Genomic DNA, 18,834 nt, shown 5'->3' on the forward strand with positions numbered 1-18,834 from the left:
CATAACTAATCTCCGATCGTGAGAATGCAGCTGTGAGCCACTGGAGATATCTGACATGACGTTAGTTTATTATTTAGAATCCATCAAAACAAATTGTAATAATGTTTATCCCATACAATTTAATATCGTCACTCTCCCAATTAGATACAAACTGATAAATCATGAGAAATATTTTATTTCTAGTAGTCCTTTACATGAAAAAAAAATTATACACCTAATAAAATATTTTATATCAAAATTAATCTCAAAATTTATTAAAATAATCATTCATATAATTACCAACTATACCAATCCGTGAAGACATTAAACGTGCTAATCAACTTTATTTGATTCATTGGAAACTAAAGTTACTTGCACAACTACAAAATTTGAGTGTTGAAGGAGCTTATTTAAATCTATCTTCACTATTTTTCCACTCGCAATGAGATACAATTATACATACCCAATCCATCTTGCAGACCATATTTATTACCACAAGGGCCATCCCTTCAGTTCAACTGCACCTGTAGCTCTATTGACTGCTTAGGATCCTTCTAACAACTCTAGATAAATATCATTCTCTTATAGCTAAACTTCAATAGATTCAATTAAGTGTCAATTTGAATGGCTGAACATCATAAATCTTCTTCCAAGACGGCGGAGGCATTTAGCCACCCCGAGAAAATTTTGCCGTGAACAGGAATCTTAGGTCACTCAACACGCCACAACACCAGCAAAACTGATGTCGCAGGCAGAGAAGAGGTATAAAAAAGTAACTGGCAAAAAGGAATCTCAACCCCATAGCTCGAGGTACAATCAATTGAGTTAATTGTAGCGCATGGAAAAATAAAATAACAAATTACTTTGTTCCTTCAACTGAATCTTCTGTCGCGAAGAACCATGATAGATCTCTTTCTTTTGCAACCCCAGGACAGTGGAATCTGGCTTATCTTTTTCTTGCTTCCTAAATATCCTTGGCAGTTGGATGCTCCACAATAACATCTAACCATGGGTCCGAAGTGCACAAATCTAAGAACAAGCAAAAATTCTCATTAACTTTGAATTTACCCACTCAATGTTTCAACCAGAAAACACAAGGGTGAGAAGCTCAAGCAATATAAAGAACAAAGATAATGAGTAAAGCCTAAAAAAAAAATCAGAATCAGAAAATATCTAAAATTCAGAAATTTGTGGCCTTTAGTCTCCATAAATTTTGTACCTTTTTCATGAATGTGCAAAAGCACATGGGAAACAGAGAAAATAAAGGTGCATCATGCCTTGGTGAATTTGAGCAAAATTTACATTCAAATTATTTATAACCGATATCCAGCTTATTGCCCTAACTGTACTGCTACCTCTTGCTCTTTTTCCTCAGAAAAGTAATTCTCCACCAAATTCCTTTGGTTCTTTGAGTGAAAAATAAATAAATCTTTGAAAATCCATTTAACATGTACCTGTAATCATATGTCAGTGGCTCTCCAATTTCTATTGAACGAGAAGCAAAGACACCTACACGTGTCTCCCCATCAACTTGCCTGAAACATAGTATGATGTTTCCATTTTACTGAGTTGTAAAACTCGGCATATGAAGTTCAGAGAAGCGATTAGCATCGTGTCAAAAAATCCTGAGGATACCTACCACTTCTCTAGTTTGCAGTTTGGATGACAACTGTGGTTTAGAAATCGAGAAGTGTTTCCTTTAAAAGTTGCATCTATTGTGAAATCCTTATGAAGTTCACACATGTAGAAGTTCTGATCCCCTCGATGTTTCATGTCCCACAGCCTTTTTTCACATAAAGCATCATCAATAACTGAATCAAACATACAGCAAAGTAAGTACCGCGACATTAAGTGATGAATTGTTATTTAATCAATGCAGAAGGTAACATAAATTCAAGTGTGTTTCACGTCACTCTTGGAACAAGTTGTATCTATATCATGACAAGTCAGTCAGAAGCAAAGTACAGTTGCAAAAATTCATACAAACAAACAAATAGGAATTATCCATAGAAACACATATTGACTAAAACCTCCACTTACAACTACCAGTAATAAAATTCTCAAATAAGCTACTTATACATCACACTGCTGTTAGATGTTCGGAATAATAAGGCTATTATCAGTATCTTCTAAGTCACCCTAACAAGTTGTATCTTCTGAATCACCCTGTGATATTTAATGCTGTTGCATCTTCTGAATCACCCTAAAATCTCTACAATCCCAACTCATTTTACCTTATTAGAAGTTAGAACTAAATGTACTTTAGCCTTGAGTATGTGAACCATAAGCCCAGGCAATGATGAACCTATGTGCTGTCAATGTCAATATCCATATCACAAATTTTAGGTGCCCTAGCAACAAATAGAGCCCTCCATAATTACTGGCATAGGCATCAGTTCAACCAAGAAATTTTAGAATAATTATCTTTAAGAAAATCTCTAACAATTCTTGTTCTCAGAAGACTGAGCACAAGTGTGCCAGGAATGGTCTAAACAAGAACATGCATGCTAGCAGCATTTGTCTTAGACTACTAGTATATTCTAGGCTTCAGCACAAGTGTGCCATCAATGGTCTAAATAAGAACATGCATGCTAGCAGCACTTCCTTAGACTACTAGTATATTATAGGCTTGTAGCGCTTTTGTATCTCATATCTAGCACTTTCAAAAAAGAATCCATAAAAAATTATTCATACAAGTGATAGAAAGGTTCAAAATATCAACAGAAAAAGAAACAGTTCAAGTAATCTTGCGACTCCTTAGTCTAGTCACATATAGAGACATGTAGACGAATAAAAGAGGCTTACATGTTTATATAGCTGAACTACTATTAACTTAAGCCTATGAAGTACAGACTATTAATTCTAACAAAGTAATTTAGGCCTATGAGTTGGACTAGGGATAACAACTTGATATTGATAGATACAATTTTCAGGGTTCTTGTAGGTGCATCACCTCTCTTTTTATCATGCTACATCTCCTCCACATGACTCAGAAAATGGAATAAAAGGATGAGTTGCAAAAGAGAATCTTCCTGCTCCATTGATTTTGGATAGTGCAGTCGGGAGCACATGGCAAGTCATATATTGGGACCACCAAAACTATTTAGGCACAAGCCTAATCAGATATAAAATTGGTATAGATCAACAGTCAAAATGATACATTCTGACAGCACTAACCAATACAGGGTCAATTCTTCTTATTTATGTGGATCCTTACAAATTGAACTTATCAATTCTATCAATGCTATTACTTCAAGAATATTATAAAGCTTAAACAAGACATGCTAATCAAATAATGTGGATGGATATGCTCTATAGAAAAGATATGTTGCACATGTCACAGAAACTTTAAAAAAGCATTTGGGAGAGAGAGTTCCAATATACCTTCTCCAATATACTCTATGATGAAGTCTCCCTTCTCCATAACCTCTAATGCAACAACTCCCCATCCACAATATTCTGTCTGAAAGAGGAAAAAACAAAGCCAACTTAATCAAATGTAGTGCAACAATTAGCATGCAGATGTCCGTGCCAAAAAAGGACACCCCTGACATAAAATTAGTATGTTGTTACGTGTCCCAGTTAAGGTCATCCTTTTAGGCACCCAAAGCCCTATTCTTTACAAGTATTGTACAAACCTCCATTTGAATTTAGAATTCACTAGCTAACATACATGGTAGCAAGTATAACAATTAACAATACTTTGGAAAAGAACAGCAGCAACGACATGCCATTAGGTGAGTTACATGGATTTTAATCCATTGTTGACAATATACAAGGCTATATTGTTAGTAATATTCAAACAACTTTAATCACTATAATTTGTTTATTTATTATACGAAAGAATCAAATATCACACCAATAGACAATGAAATAAGAGAAAATAGATAAATATTGTATATATCCAAAAATGATTCAGATTCATAAATAATTAGATATGAAGTTGTAAGTAACATAGAAAAATTAACCCACTAACATTAAATTGTTTTGCTTACATGCAATTACATTAATTCTTTTTTAGGGTGCGTCCAAATACTACTCTGCAGCAGAGAGCAAAAACTGATAATGTTTCATTTAATCACGAATATGTAACAGAAGTTAGGCATTGCATGGTCTTTTAGAGCTTGAAGCTGAATTTTAATAAGAAAAAAAGGATACAGAAAATCTTTTCCGAAATTACCATCATGAATCAGCATCATATCCTGCAATTCATCACCCACACATTGGACATTTTTGAAGTAAAATTACCTTAACAACTTTGGTCTTTTTTTCTTTACGAAAAGGCCGATTTCTGCACATATCAGAACAATGGCAATCCTTGGAGCAACTAATTGAAAGACCCCTGTTTGAATCACATCAACACGAACTATTATTTGAGGCTTGTCAAAACAAAATATCAGACACTCACAACATACATAGTTGTAATGCTCTCCAGTTCATATAGTATCCATGAAAAATTGTTAATAAGAAATATGTATGTTTTAACAGAAGTGCTAAACAAGCAAATAAAAAAAAACCTCAATATCAGACCCAAGATTAAAAAGAACGTGTACAACACAGCTCTATGATGGTATGACCATGGACAAACCAAACTTCCACAGATATTTTCTACAAATCCTCCTCACAATGAGTTGAATTCAAACACCAACTAATGCAAATTATGAACCAATTTGTTTTAAAATTTTAAATTCTAGTTGATTTTGACAATTGTCCTATTTTAGGTGTTAAAAAGTCCTCTAAAGGCACTTTAGACAAACACTCTGATGAGGCAATTTTAGAAGAACCATTAAATTTTAGAAGAATATTCTATACCATTTTAGAAGAACCATGAAGGGGAGCCTTGGCGCAACGGTAAAGTTGTTGCCATGTGACCAAAAGGTCACGGGTTCAAATCCTGGAAACAACCTCTTGCAAAAAATAAGGTAAGGTTGCGTACAATGGATCCTTCCCCGGGACCCCGCATGGCGGGAGCTTCGTACACCAGACTGCACTTTTTTTTTTATTCTATACCATTTTAGGTAAGCCCCTTGATGATATAAATTTAGAAGATCTCCTGTTTATTTGACCCTATTGGAAAACAATCAACTTGATGTTAATTGTAACTTGGCCTCTTAGATCATACCTTATTCATGATATCCAGAGAAGCCAGGAAAGGAAAGTGAACAAAACGAACGCCCTAAACTAGGACTGCAAAGCATCATCTTGTGAATTTACAGATTAAATAACACTTTCATTAGCATATTTCCTTTAATTGTTATTTATGGCTTTAATGTTCATCAATAGACTAAGTTTCTTTATTTACTTTCATCCACCAAACTGAGAGCTCTACTCAAATCATGAGGAATATGATGCTTTACATCACATGCAGCAATCGAGGTCTATCATTCACGAAATCTTACCTTGAGTCAGGCATGATAGAATAGAAGGATTAATTAAGAAGAAATAAACTAATTTGATGTTCATTCATAATTGTCCAGCACAAATACTAGAATGAACAATCAGCACATGAAAGAGACAGCACAACCTGCATTCACAATTCTCCTGGCATGTCGAGTTAGGATTGCAATTAGTGCATCCACCACTAGTCTCAGAACCATCTCGCTTCTTCTTGATTAAGTAAATATCTATTCTTGTTAAGAAAGAATCATATAGGTAATTTAGGCATGCATGTCAAAAAAATACACCACCAACAGTACTATAATAACAAGAAGCCAATAAACTCTTAATTACAAGGCCAAATCTTGTTGAGGATACTCCGTCTGATGTGTACATAGGGAGCTGGCTCGGTCTTGTCCATAACATCTTTCAGGATGGAGCCCATCTTAAACTCTTCATCAGCATATGGAAGAGGTAAGCGTAGTAATGCTTCCTGTTCAAATTTTTCAAATCATTGTGATTACAGGAAGAAGGCAAAGGATAAAAGATTGTATATTGCTTTCTTGTATATCAATATATTTCTAAGGCATTTTAGCAAGGACGAAGAGTCCCTAACTTGTTTTGAAGTCTAATATTGTTAAAAAGAAACAGATAGCACTCCAACGATAAAATACCTTAACATCACTAGTTGGATCTGCATGCTGTTATCACTCAAAAGAACAAGTCCTGTCAGCCAACCTGATCAATAATGATTAAGAATAACGAAGCGCTACTCTAAAAAAATAGAAAAAGGGGGAACAAGAAGGGGAAAAAAATCAAATACTTAATAAAACTAGCAATTATTAGACTTTGAATAAATTAGCATAGACAGCCAGGAGATAATGGTAAGTCACACGGCATAATAAGCTATTAGCAAAGGTAAATCAACAAGTAAAAATATCATCCAAAAAATCCACCAATAACATTTTAGACTATTCAACAAGCTTTTACAAAATCTACAAATTGGGCCCTTTTGTAGTAGCTTAAGTTAGTAATTATTCAATCAAACCTTTAGCATAAAATCCAAGCACATTTAAAATTTTGGGTCCTATCTTGGCCAACTAATATGATCCTGGCCTCCTTTTTTTCTATAGTGTGTCCTTGTTTAATCTCAAGAACAGGTGATTCATGCAATGCCTATGCATTTTTGGCTTGCATTCTCTTATACATAGTTCGTGCCTTAAACAATTTTCCAGTGAGACAATGTTTAATTGAATATACAATTTTGATTCTTCCCTAGTAGCTAGATTTTTTTGGATAAGTAACCATAAAATTGAAGTAATATCTTTTTGCATAAAGGAAAATTGTCTTGATTTGTTCAGGAACTGCAAGAATGAGATGATATGGCATGGTAACCTTGCACAGAATGTGGGTGGGATGCTAAAATATGATTATTTAACAAGCATCACATAGTTCACAAGTATAAATCAATAGAAAAAAAAACATTTGAACATATAAAAAAGCTGAAGAAAACATAAACACAGAAAGAGATAAAGAAAATAGCATATCTTTTTGCTCAGGAAAGAAGAGATTGACCTCCTTCTCAAGACGCCAATCAGAAGAATGCCTCCAACAAACAGCTCGTCCTGGTTGATTTTTCAAATAGATGACATTCATTGGCCATGGTGCACATTTTGCATGTGCTGCCACTTCACATCTAACACAACGCCAGTGCCCTTTCTGTTTGCAAATGAAACATCCCTGGGGAAAAAGGTGTTAATGGCACACTTGGATATGGATCCTTCAATAATCATGTTTAACTCCATAAGAAAGTACATCATTTCATTTGTTTCTAGATCAAAATGGAGACATAAAGACACATAACTGTAATAAGAAGATACAAACTACAGATAGTAGCAGTCAGCAACTATCCAGATAAAATTATGCAAATCATTAAAATTCACACACAACCGCTAAAAAGATAATTGTTGCAAAGTATTTCATTTTCAAGTATGCAAATAATCCATATCTGAAAGTCACCAATTTAGAGTCATAAATTTAAGAATTTATTCAGGTATATATGTTCAGTACCTAAAAGGTGCTTCAAATGCAAGCATGGACTTCAAGTTCAAGACACAAAAACACAATAAAAACCATAATTATTCAGCAACATCATGGAAAGCTATTTGTTTAATTTCATATCATAAGATTTTAATCTTAAGTTATTTTAGTCATAAACACATTTAGAGCTAATCCATATACTTGTTCCAGAGGAATTCAGTAAAATATTATATTGCCAAGATGTTATATTCAATAACTCTCCATCTATATTTTTGAGCACGATAACTGTGCTAACTCTATTCCTAGCACTTTTTTAACTGTGGCGTGTCAGCTAATACAAAGACAAACTCTGATAAATAAGAAGCATGTTTGAAAAATGGCACCCTAAGATCATTTCTTAGTCACAAATAACATGTTCAACCCTCTCTCATCATGATGATAACAATACATCAGGAGATAAATGGCTAATACTTATCCTTTTACATTTATAGTGCAATAAAAGTCAAAGAAAATGTGTGATAGTTAAGCTTAGCATATTCTGTAAGATACAATCATAATCATCTACTTTTCTCTATCATTTCACATTTCACCTTCTTTCCCAACTAACCTGCTATAAATAGTGTGACTTAACTATCTTTACTCCATTCCTCTTCTAAAGTTGCAGAAAAACTAGATTAAGACCAATTAAACCTGGTAAGGATTGATGAGGAGAGTAAAGTGTATCAAATATATGCACGTTAGAATTGGATGATACTGTTGACTATCCATGAATGAAGTGATCTAAAATGAACTTATATAATATCCCAAGGAACACAAGATTTAAAAGAATAAAATTAAGAAAATATTAATAAAACAAAGGAAAATAATCAAATATTCAAATATAAAACTACAAGCAGCAGTGAGATTGGAAAGAATACAACAACCAATTAGCGAATTGAAGTGCAACACACCATCAGATAAGAACAATGCATATAGCAACATCTATGAATAAATGATTATTTAAGCTTTGAATTGCACGATCAAAAGAATTATATTTAGTAGCAATTTCCAATCATACATGTTGAGGGCACTTGAAAGGTTTGCATGTGGGTCCAATCATCTGCTTAACACATGTTAAATGATAACCTTCTTGACAACCAACGACTGTGCAGCGTATTTCATCTCCAGGAAAGATAGGCCTATTGCACATCCGACAATCAACCTGTAAAAGCTCCCATGCATAAGTTTCTATATGCTAAGAAACAAAGTGATCAGAAATCCAGATGCACATAAAAGACAATCTAGTTGCTCTGAAAAACCATAGTCAGATATATAATGTTTTAGAATTTTTTTGTTATGATTATTATAAGAACAACCTGCTATTGGAATCACATTATCAGTGCTGAAAATTGGTTAAATAGTATCAATAATGTAATAGTGCAAGCTAATAATTTCAGTTATTTTTACTTTCCCAGATGACTACCTATTCAGAACTGGCAGAAAGCAAGTAAGTTAAATGAATACTAAGGTTGCATTAAGGAGCTATAACTATGTTGGTAAAAAAGAAAAGACTTTCTTGATACAGGATAGCGATCCTTGAAATCATATTTGAGAATAATATAGTCCTAAAATAAAGGGCACTTGGTGGTTCGCACTTAAAAGAGCAGTTGGTGGAGCTTGGAACATTGTTGTGTTCACCTCTCCATGTTCAATCACCCAATCAATCTCAAATGAGGAAGCAACTAAACATGAGTACAAGAAAAGAGGGTCTCCAATGTTTAGAATGCACCATTTTCTTTGGTTCAATCATAACATAAATTAGTGTGTCATATAATCACATCACATATCATCATAAAACATTGGATTTTAGAAATTCGAGTATAGCAAATAATAAATGCAATGGAGGAAGAAAAAAGATCAAAACAAAGGAAACAGACAATCACCCAAAATAAAAGTCTCTTATCTCGGAGAAAATAAAAGGTACTTTTTTCAGTCTGACCCCATACCCCAGCTTGTGCTTGCATGATAACTTCCTCATGTTACTTTCTCGCTTGCATTAAGATGTGAAATCGCTAAAGAATCCATAAATTTTTTTCTTTCATAACTAAATGCATGTTGATGGCTTTCTATGATTCCCAAATAGCACCTCCTCTTTACAGACAGAGAGTTGACTTCTAACTCTGGTTCAACCCAAACATTCAATAAACAGTAATCCCGACCCAAATTGGCGATTATAATAGAAAGAAAATCAAGACAACGGTACGCTAATCAATTACTCTAACGGAGATTCACCGTTCTTATGACAACAAAAGAAGGAAATTCACCGTTCTTGGAGCATTAGTGAGGAAAGGGAAGGTGCACTCCCGCTCTGGAACGCCAGAGGCGATCCTCTTCTCCTTCCACTCCCGCACGTGATCCTCCAGTGACGATTTCCCGTCGGCAATCTTCGCGCTTTGGTCCCTCTTGAGCTCTGCGCAGGAGCTGCCCTTCGATATCGCGAACCGGAGGTGGCTGCTCCACCTGCGGTCCAGATCGGAGTTCCCATCTAGGGTTTCGCGGCGGAAGGACGAGGATGAACACGAAGGATCGCCGTGCTGGACGACCACCGTTGGCGGGGCAACAGAGGGGAGGAGGAGGTTGCCAAGATCCGGCATCGATAACTCCGAGGAAGCTCGATCTAGGGGATAGACGGAACAGAAAAGGAGGTCGAGGAGAGAAGGGGGCTCGCCGATTTGGAATGAAGTTCACTCCCCTTGTCGGGGAGTTATATTTCACTGCTGGAGATAAAAGAAAAGACAGAAAAAGAGGGGGGAAATGACGAGGGGAAACCGGAAACGGGGAAAACCAAAATGGCCAAGTTGGGCGGGAAAATAGAGCGACGATGGAGGAATGAGACTATGGATGCTGGAATACTGGATAGTCGTACTCGAGCTCGACGATTCGAGTCCTGCCCTTCGAGTTTAATTTTTGCTACATGGCACAGCGGTTCGTTGACATGGGTTTGATGTTGAATTTAATAAAAAAAAATTAAACTGAACTATCGTGGACCGAAATTGAAAATTTTTATAAAAATCGTCCCCAAATTAATTGAATTATAAGAAGGATAATATTATATGGTCATAATTTGATCAGTATATTTTATAAATTATTATTAAAAATATTTTAATAAAATCATCTCTATATATTAAATAAATATATGTATTACAATTTAATTCTCCTCAGTTAAATTTTAAACATATAGATTTACTGTTATAAGAATTGGGCACCGAGGCAGAAGGATGGATGGACCGGCGTGGCTTTGGAATGAAACGTATCTTCTCGCTTCCTTACCAGTCAACTCGGGCTTCGTCGTGATTGGAGAGAACGCGAAAGAAAAGAGACGGTGCCTGTGATTCCCACCTTGACTCCGATTGGTGTGCGGTGCGGTCGGAAACCATCGTCCTCGCAGAGTCACATGGGAAAATAGACTCTGATTAGGGAAGTTTAGTGCCCGATAGGCTCTACTTTGTTGCTTATTGGGCATGGGACGCGAGACCCACATGTGCCGTGGATTTCTGGGTGGCGTGGGATTAACTGTCAAGCATTAACAAGTGTCCCCAAAGCGGTGAAGGCACCGTTTTGGTCAGCGGGAAGAAGAATATTTTATAAAAAAGATGATACAAAGGAAAAGTAGTTTATTTAAATAGATATAGATAAAAAGGATAAGTTTTATTAATTAGTTTTCTTTTGATTTTGGACGGAAGAATGACTAGGAACGGATGTTAGTTTCGACAAGTGTTAATATTTATCTATTCCTCTTTTCTCAAGAAAACAAGAGATGTTATCTTTTGACTTATTGTCCCTTCCAATCTATATTTTGTATTTATTTTTTCAAAGAGATAATGTTTCGAATAGAACAACAAATTATATATATATATATATATATATATATATATGGCAATCTACTAAAACGCATTTAATCCATTAGAGTAAATTTTTAATGGATTCACACTCGAACATCAAACATTATATTCTTTAAAATCATCAAATCAATAGATTAATGCATGTTCAACAAATATAATTTAGATAGAAAATCTCCTTTAGTCAGATTATAACCTCGAGAGTACTTTTGATATGGGAGTTGCACCAATGATAAAAAGCCATTTAGGAAAATCTCTTTTAGTTGAGTTGATCATTTTAATTGTGTTATTTTGTGGAGTTCCAACAATTGATCCCTGACTCCTATGACTACAGAATAGTAGTCCACATTAGTTAATACCACAATTAAGTTACAAGGCGTAAAAACAACTTAAAAAATCCAAGTTAGCATGAATATACCCATATGCACCTTGATGCCTACGAATGGCAGCTCAGTGAGCTCCTTCAATTCCAAGTTTATGAAAACAATATCTTAAACTATCCCGTTGTATTAGTTTTGTTCATGAAAACAAATCTCAAACGATCCGTGGCATGCTAAAAACGTTAATTTTGAGAAGTATACATGCATAGGATTAATACATATGTATACATAGAATTAAAATAAATGCATGCATGGTAAGGTTTCATGAATCAAATGGGTGATCATCAAATTAATTAAACAATAACTCATATAATTCTAAAATTATCTATAATATAATGTCTTTATAAGATTGTAGTGTACTCATAGTTTGAATTTTAGTTATGATGTATTTATAGAAATTTTTCTTTTAAATAGTGGGCGTAAACAAAGGATGTTGGGTTGGGCGACGCGTGCGCTTTTCGATTTACCTTGGTGGCCGATAAAAAACTTCCGCGGGAACGGACCGATCACCCCGGGGATAGTTAATGAGGCTAACTAGGATTACTATTTTTTTTTGTCCCCAGGATATGGTGCAACGGTAGGACATCTAAGTTATCACCCAAGTACCCACGATTCAATCCCCAGCTATGACGTATTTGTAGGAATTTTTCCTCCAAATGAGGGGTGCAACCAAAGGATGCCGAGCTTTTGGACTGGTCGCCGCGTGCGCTTCCCAATTTACCCTGGTGGCCAGTGGAAAACTTTCGTGGAGTCGGACTGGACATCCCAAAAATAGTCAATGAGACTAACTCGGATTATCATTTTTTTTATATAAGATTATAGTGGATATAAAAAAATAATAAAAAATAACTCATCTTAAAAAAAAAACTAAATTAATTTTAAGAAAATAAAATTAATCCTAAAAAAATAAAATCTAAATTAATTTTTAGAAAAGAAAACTAATTCTAAAAATTTGAAACAAATAAAGGAAAAATCAAAAAACTAAATCTAGAGTTTTGACGACCTAATTAGCTAATTCTATCTTATCTGGACTCTAAATAGAATGCAACTATGTCAGGAGGCCACGAACTAATCATCTTCCTTGTAAATAACCTCGATCGTCTTTCTTCAAAATCCAAAAGGGAGGTTAGTAGCCTCATTTTCTTCTCATAATAGCTTGAAAGGGAACATAGCCGGATTGGATGATATGAGATAATTATATCCTTGGATACTCCTGCATCAATAAACAAGTTCAATATCAACTAATATCCATCAAATTTTGGTTTTCTTTATTTTTATATTATTCTCTATTTCAATATCTATCAGTAGTATTAGAGCATCTACATACTTTCCTTTCCTGATGGCAAATACTTGATATGTGCATTTCATATAGGGTTTTTTTATCATAGTTTAAGACACATCGTATCCTATTTTATATGCATATATTTCATATTTTCATCTTTATGTACTTCTTTTTGTTACTTTTAGTTCAAAGAACTGTTCTTTGCATGTTTTCATTGATAGAATATGAATTTGGAGCTAAAATAAAGTACTAAAAGTGAAGTGGAGTAAGGAGTCAAATGCATGAACCACCCACAAAGAAAAAGGATTCAAAAGTCCATCAAAATAAAGTTTTAATCAAGGAACATGCTCTAGCAATGTCCCATGACATGAGCATATTCATATGGAAGAAATTGGGCGTAAAATGGTAATAAAATAACCTTTCGATTTGGTGGAGCCTTGTCAATTTGGCAAATCTGCCCTGTTCGACTCAAACTACAAACCAAATTCCAAAGAATCATAACTTTCGACTCAGCTGAACCCAGGAGTTTAACCACCTATCAGAATGTAGATATTTTCAATATCTACAATTTTAATTCAAGGCCAACCCGAGAAAACTAGGTCTAATGGTCGAAAACAACATTTTAGTAGAGCTATGTAAACCTACAGATCTAGATCACTTGAGAGGGGGGGGGGGGGGTATAAAAGGGTCAAACAAACCCTTGCTTGACCACTCTTGGACCAGGGGACTTCGTCCCCTTCCTTGGGAGATGGTTTTCCCCTCTTGGGGAAGCCCTAGAGTCATCATCTTTATTGACTCCAACGATCCGTCCATCTCCAGCGTAGGGAACTACTCTGAATATACCGAGAATCTTCTCCCTAAACATCTCTCTATCTCTATTCATTGTATTTGAATGCTTCCATTTGTGTCTTTGAATTGAAATTCATTTTTTATGCAGTAGTTCTCATGATTCTAGGATATAGGGAGTAGCCCCTTTATTATGTGAACATCTTTTTGGTTACTCTATATGTTTGCATGTTTCTTGTTTGATGAAATGTGTGTTTATGATTCGAATCTACCATATTAATACGATCTTGATGTCAAAAGCATGAGATTCGTGTCCCACAAGGGTTTGGGGATGAACTGAAAGGAGAACCTGACCCTCCGCCCCTTAGAAAATCGAGACACGGAGCGTCAGATATGAAGGTGCAACTTGGTATGCCGCGATGAGTCCTTGGTCGTCACAGAGCTTAATGGATCAAACCTAATTCATTGTAGACAATGATTAGGGTTGATACACCATTGTAGAAGTAAAAGTTCACATCGGATATCATAGGATGATCTATCTACATAAACACCCATTAAGGATAGGAAATCAAACATAAATTAGGTGTTTACAATCATTTGGGTGAAATCGAAGTCCTAGAATTGCCTTCATCACTGAACCTTCTTTGATCTCTCAACTCTCATTCTCTTAAGTTGTTCATGACTTCAACCACCCTTGATTCTCTAGATAACCTATTTTGTCATTCTGACTAGTATTTGATTCACAGCCCTCGTGGAATTGATATTTTTTATTATTCGATGGCATCGTCGTGCACTTGCAGATTTGCCCACACATCAAGTTTTTGACACCGTTGTCAGGGATTATGTCAATAAATATTAGTTGGATAACATTTGGGTTCATTTAGATTTCTTTTATTTGTTCTCTTTTGTTGTATTTCTTATCTTTCTCTTATAAAGCAAAACAGATGCTCATAATCAATGGTTTAATCAATTTAATATTGTGAATTTTATTGAAGCAATCTATGTACCCTTAGATTTTGATGTTTGGGGAAAGAGTTTAACTTAGGATTTGCATTTGTATTTGATATAGGTGTTAAATTTTGAGAGATGTCTAAGGCAATCACCTTATGTTTTTTACTAAATATAGATTCACTATTTGAGTGCATATTATATGTTTGATTGTCTTAAACTCATTTACTAAATGTTTGTAATACAATTCATAGCATGAGAGAAATTATGATTAGATCACAGGTAGTGATTATTTTTATATGTGCAATTATGAATGTATTAGAATTTTCCTAGTCATCGAATTGATGCTTTCAGACATCATCAATTCTATAAGACTAGCATGAGTTATAGTCCTTAGTTCGCTAAGCAGTTATTTTCTCACTGACTGAAGACAGTGGGATGTCGAGAGTTAAATTTGGATGCTAGTTATGGTAACTAGTTCATTGAAGTGGCTTGTTGTAAGACTTTATATGATTATTTATATATGTGAATATGTCTGTGAAACTCTTACTGTAGCTCGAGTGCAAGTTTCCTTCGACTTGAGGTATATAAGTTATCTTGGTCATAGAGACTTATACTTTGACATCTTAAGCAATCATTGAATTATGGAATTAGGATGATTGGGTATAAGTCAAAATACCCAAAGATGTTTGGATAGCCCACAGAGGATTCATCGCTCCTTATGAGGAGACGTATACCCTATGATTATTCGTTAGGATTATTACTCAAAGTATTTGGTCAAAGTATAACATGTTAAGAGTATGAGACTCTTGTACACATGTACTAGTAATTTGAATTCATAGAATGAGAAAGCATTACTTAGGTTAGGTGTGATGTAATCAGTCTAGTGGGGGGGGGCAACTACATAGACTATGTTCTGAACCAAGTAGTATAAGACCAGTGAAAGGAACAAGGTACGACTCACTGTAACTACTAAAAAATTTAGAATTAGTTCTAAGATCAACTATGATTTTTGACTAATGGGAATCATGATGTACTACTAGGTGTCACTTATGATTGTTCTATAATTAAGTAGTTAATTATGGACAACTAAGATGAATCGAGAACCTATTGGGTCACACTCACTAACGAGTCTCTAAAAAATATAAAATAAGTTAAAAAATAGGATTCTTAGATCAAGAGATAAATGTTTGGTTGGACCATACATAAGATAAATATGGAAATATTTGTCATAATAAAAGCACGGATGTGCTACATCTCTTATGGTAGAGTTGGACCATGTTTGATTTAATCATGAATTAGTCATGAACCAACTTAGTTTTATTGTGAAGCAAACCAAGGGGTTAATGGGCTAATTTTTTGTTAAGGGATAATAAGTTAGATTTGAGTTTTCTAATTCAACTAATTAAAGAGGATTATATATAGATGAAATTGGGAGGAAATTAGATACAAGTTTTATTATTTGGTTAATTGACTTTTAGAAATCCAATCCTCCTCTCCCGCCGCCAACAAGAGGGTTCTCCCTCTTGTTGTCGTGACCATCACAAGGGAGAAAAATTCTCCCGTGCGTGCTTATCTTTTTCTTCCTCTTGATCCCTCTTCTTCGTTCGTGGCTAGTAACTTTCGAAGGAGAGACTTGTACTCAAGGAGTTGTCTTGAGGAGCTCGGCGTAGAAATGAATAGAGGTGAGATTCGACAACGTTACTACGGTTGATACCCTTCTCGTTACAGGTCATCTGTAAGGTATACCTAGCGTAAATTTACTGTTGGGGTTGCAAGGTTGTAAACATAGTCCCATATTGGAAACACATGGGAAAAATCATGGATTTATAAGAGAAAATATATCTCCATTGGATGAGACCTTTTGGAGAGAGCCCAAGAGCAAAGTCATGAGGGTTTAGGCCCAAAGTGGACAATATCATGCTATTGTGGAGATATCTAAATTCTTTTCGATCCTACAATTGATATCAGAGCCCAGATTGCCAGAAGGTTTAATCGCCGACTGTGCACAAGAGCTATGGTATGATTGAGTCATGTGGGTACAATATTGACCTCGAACAAAAAAAGTGGGGGCTCCTATGTTCGAATCAAGAGGACCAAGACACCAAGCAGGAAGTCCTAGTTGCGACTAGGCGAGGAAGTCCTAGTAGGTCGGGTGGACCGAGGGGCAGGAAGACCTGGTGGGTCGAGGATCGGACGTGAGAAGTCTATGGTCCTTTGTTTGAGGGGGGGATGTTGGGGTTGCAAGGTTGTAAACATAGTCCCATATTGGAAACACATGGGAAAGATCATGGGTTTATAAGAGAAAAGATATCTCCATTGGATGAGGCCTTTTGGGGAGAACCCAAGAGCAAAGTCATGAGGGTTTAGGCCCAAAGTGGACAATATCATACTATTGTGGAGATATCTAAATTATTTTTGATCCTACATTTACTTTCCATAAAATTTTAATTTTGTGATCATATTTAACATGTTGCATCCTTGTATGTGTGTGGTGTATGCGATATAATAATTAGGAGTTATTATTATTTTATTTTCCGCTGCACATGTTTACGAAATGTGTTTTAGCATGCACCCACATCGGGCATATCCCAACAATAAGCTATTAAGTGTGCAGGTGGTAGGTGTTGGTGCAACCTTAAGTCAAGGTTGACCTGGTTGACCCGACTCGAGTTGACCTGACTCGAGTTGTATTTTGATGTTTGACGAGAACATGATGGGAGATTGTTGGTGCAACCTTAGGTCAAGGTTGACCTGACTCGAGTTGACCTGACTCAAGTTGTATCTTGATGTTTGACAAGAACAGAAACTTGGGAGGTTGTGGGTGCAACCCTTGGTAAAGGTTGACCTGGTTGACCCGAGGTGAGTTGACTTAGCACGGAAAAGTCCAAGCAGAGAGCTTGGCACGGGAAAAGTCCAAGCAGGGAGCTTAGCACGGGAGAAAGTCCAAGTATGGAGACTTGGCACGGAGAAGTCCAAGTATGGGAACTTGGCAAGTGGAAGTCGGAGAGGGCTCGGTAGCTCGTTCTCCGGACTAGGTCAGAGAGGGCTCGGTAGCTCGTTCTCTGGACCGGAAATGAAAGACGGAGAGGGCTCGGCAGCTCGTTCTTCGGACTATGTCAGAGAGGGCTCGGTAGCTCGTTCTCTAGATCAGAAGGCAGATGGAAAATCCTGGTGAGTGAAGCCAGGTGAAAATCCTGGTGAGTGAAGCCAGGTGAAAATCCTGGTGAGTGAAGCCAGGTAGATGGAAAGTCCTGGTGAGTGAAGTCAGACAGACGGAAAAGTCCTGGTGAGTGAAGCCAGGCAGATTGGAAATCCTGGTGAGTGAAGCCATGTGAAAACCCTAGTGAGTGAAGCTAGGTGAAAGTGAAAGTCCTGGTGAGTGAAGCCAGGCAGTTGGTGAAAGTCCTGGTGAGTGAAGCCAGGCAAGGGAAAGTCCTGGTGAGTGAAGCCAAGCAGTTGGGAAGTCCTGGTGAATGAAGCCGGGCAAGGAAAAATCCAGATGGATCAAGGCTGATCGGACATCTGGTGTTGTGAATGTCTTAGCAGGTCAAGGGAGTGACCGGATGCTAAGCATGATGTACCAACAGGTCAAGGTTGATCGGATGTTGGTTTGGAAGGCTTGGGACTTGGTTTGGGCAAAAACCAAGCTCTGGATCGATCAGTGGATCGATCCAGTGATACACTGGGTATCTGGATCGGTCTGGTGACCGATCAGTAACAAACGATAGCCTCTTGGTATTATCGATCGGTCGCGGACCGATCGAAACAACGATCGAAGGCGAAGTTCGGGAGAAAGGAAGGACATGCATGCTGATCGGTCCTGGACCGATCGAGAAGCTCGATCGGTCCCGGGACCGATCGAGTCTTCTGGACCGATCGAGATATGTCTGATCGGTCCGGTATATCGTTGAGATTCACGGGTATCTCCGTCTTCTTATTTATACGCTGCGAGTGCGATTCTGAGTTCGAGCTATATAAAGGAGATCGAGGGCTGCTACGACTCTTCTTCGGCTGAAGCTTCGCTTCTTCTTCTTCTTCTTGTGATTTGAGCTTTCTCGCTTCTGCTTGAAGCTTCCTATGAGCTTCATCGGCTGGTTCCTGCTGTTGTAGGCGTCTTGTGAAGCTGCTGCTTCATCCAGTCGAAGAGAAGAAGGCAAGCTAG

The 18,834-nt window shown here is 36.5% G+C and overlaps 1 protein-coding gene across 1 annotated transcript; it reads right to left on the bottom strand.

Moving 5' to 3' along the window:
• Positions 1–582: 582 nt before the first annotated feature.
• LOC122051305 (histone-lysine N-methyltransferase ASHR3-like) lies at positions 583–10,173 on the bottom strand. The gene is made up of 11 exons (XM_042612368.1): positions 9,699–10,173; positions 8,453–8,596; positions 6,931–7,095; positions 6,030–6,056; positions 5,734–5,848; positions 5,504–5,603; positions 4,228–4,321; positions 3,364–3,442; positions 1,619–1,790; positions 1,434–1,514; positions 583–1,008 (listed from the first exon to the last, which is right to left on the bottom strand). Exons 1-11 carry the CDS (start codon positions 10,026–10,028, stop codon positions 852–854), a joined length of 1,464 nt encoding a protein of 487 aa, XP_042468302.1. The 5' UTR covers positions 10,029–10,173; the 3' UTR covers positions 583–851.
• Between the last annotated feature and the right edge of the window lie 8,661 nt (positions 10,174–18,834).

This window comes from Zingiber officinale, chromosome 1B, assembly GCF_018446385.1.
Source record: "Zingiber officinale cultivar Zhangliang chromosome 1B, Zo_v1.1, whole genome shotgun sequence".
In the NCBI taxonomy this organism is placed as follows: Eukaryota; Viridiplantae; Streptophyta; class Magnoliopsida; order Zingiberales; family Zingiberaceae; genus Zingiber; species Zingiber officinale.

Bases quoted from the DNA above. Each gene is read 5' to 3' on its own strand.
- LOC122051305 (XM_042612368.1), bottom strand. From the start codon at position 10,028: ATGCCGGATCTTGGCAACCTCCTCCTCCCCTCTGTTGCCCCGCCAACG. The intron at 5,849-6,029 runs GTATTTTATCGT...AAATTTGAACAG, and splicing joins ATCCAACTAGTGATGTTAAG to GAAGCATTACTACGCTTACC. The intron at 5,604-5,733 runs GTATCCTCAACA...TAACAAGAATAG, and splicing joins CTATGTACACATCAGACGGA to ATATTTACTTAATCAAGAAG.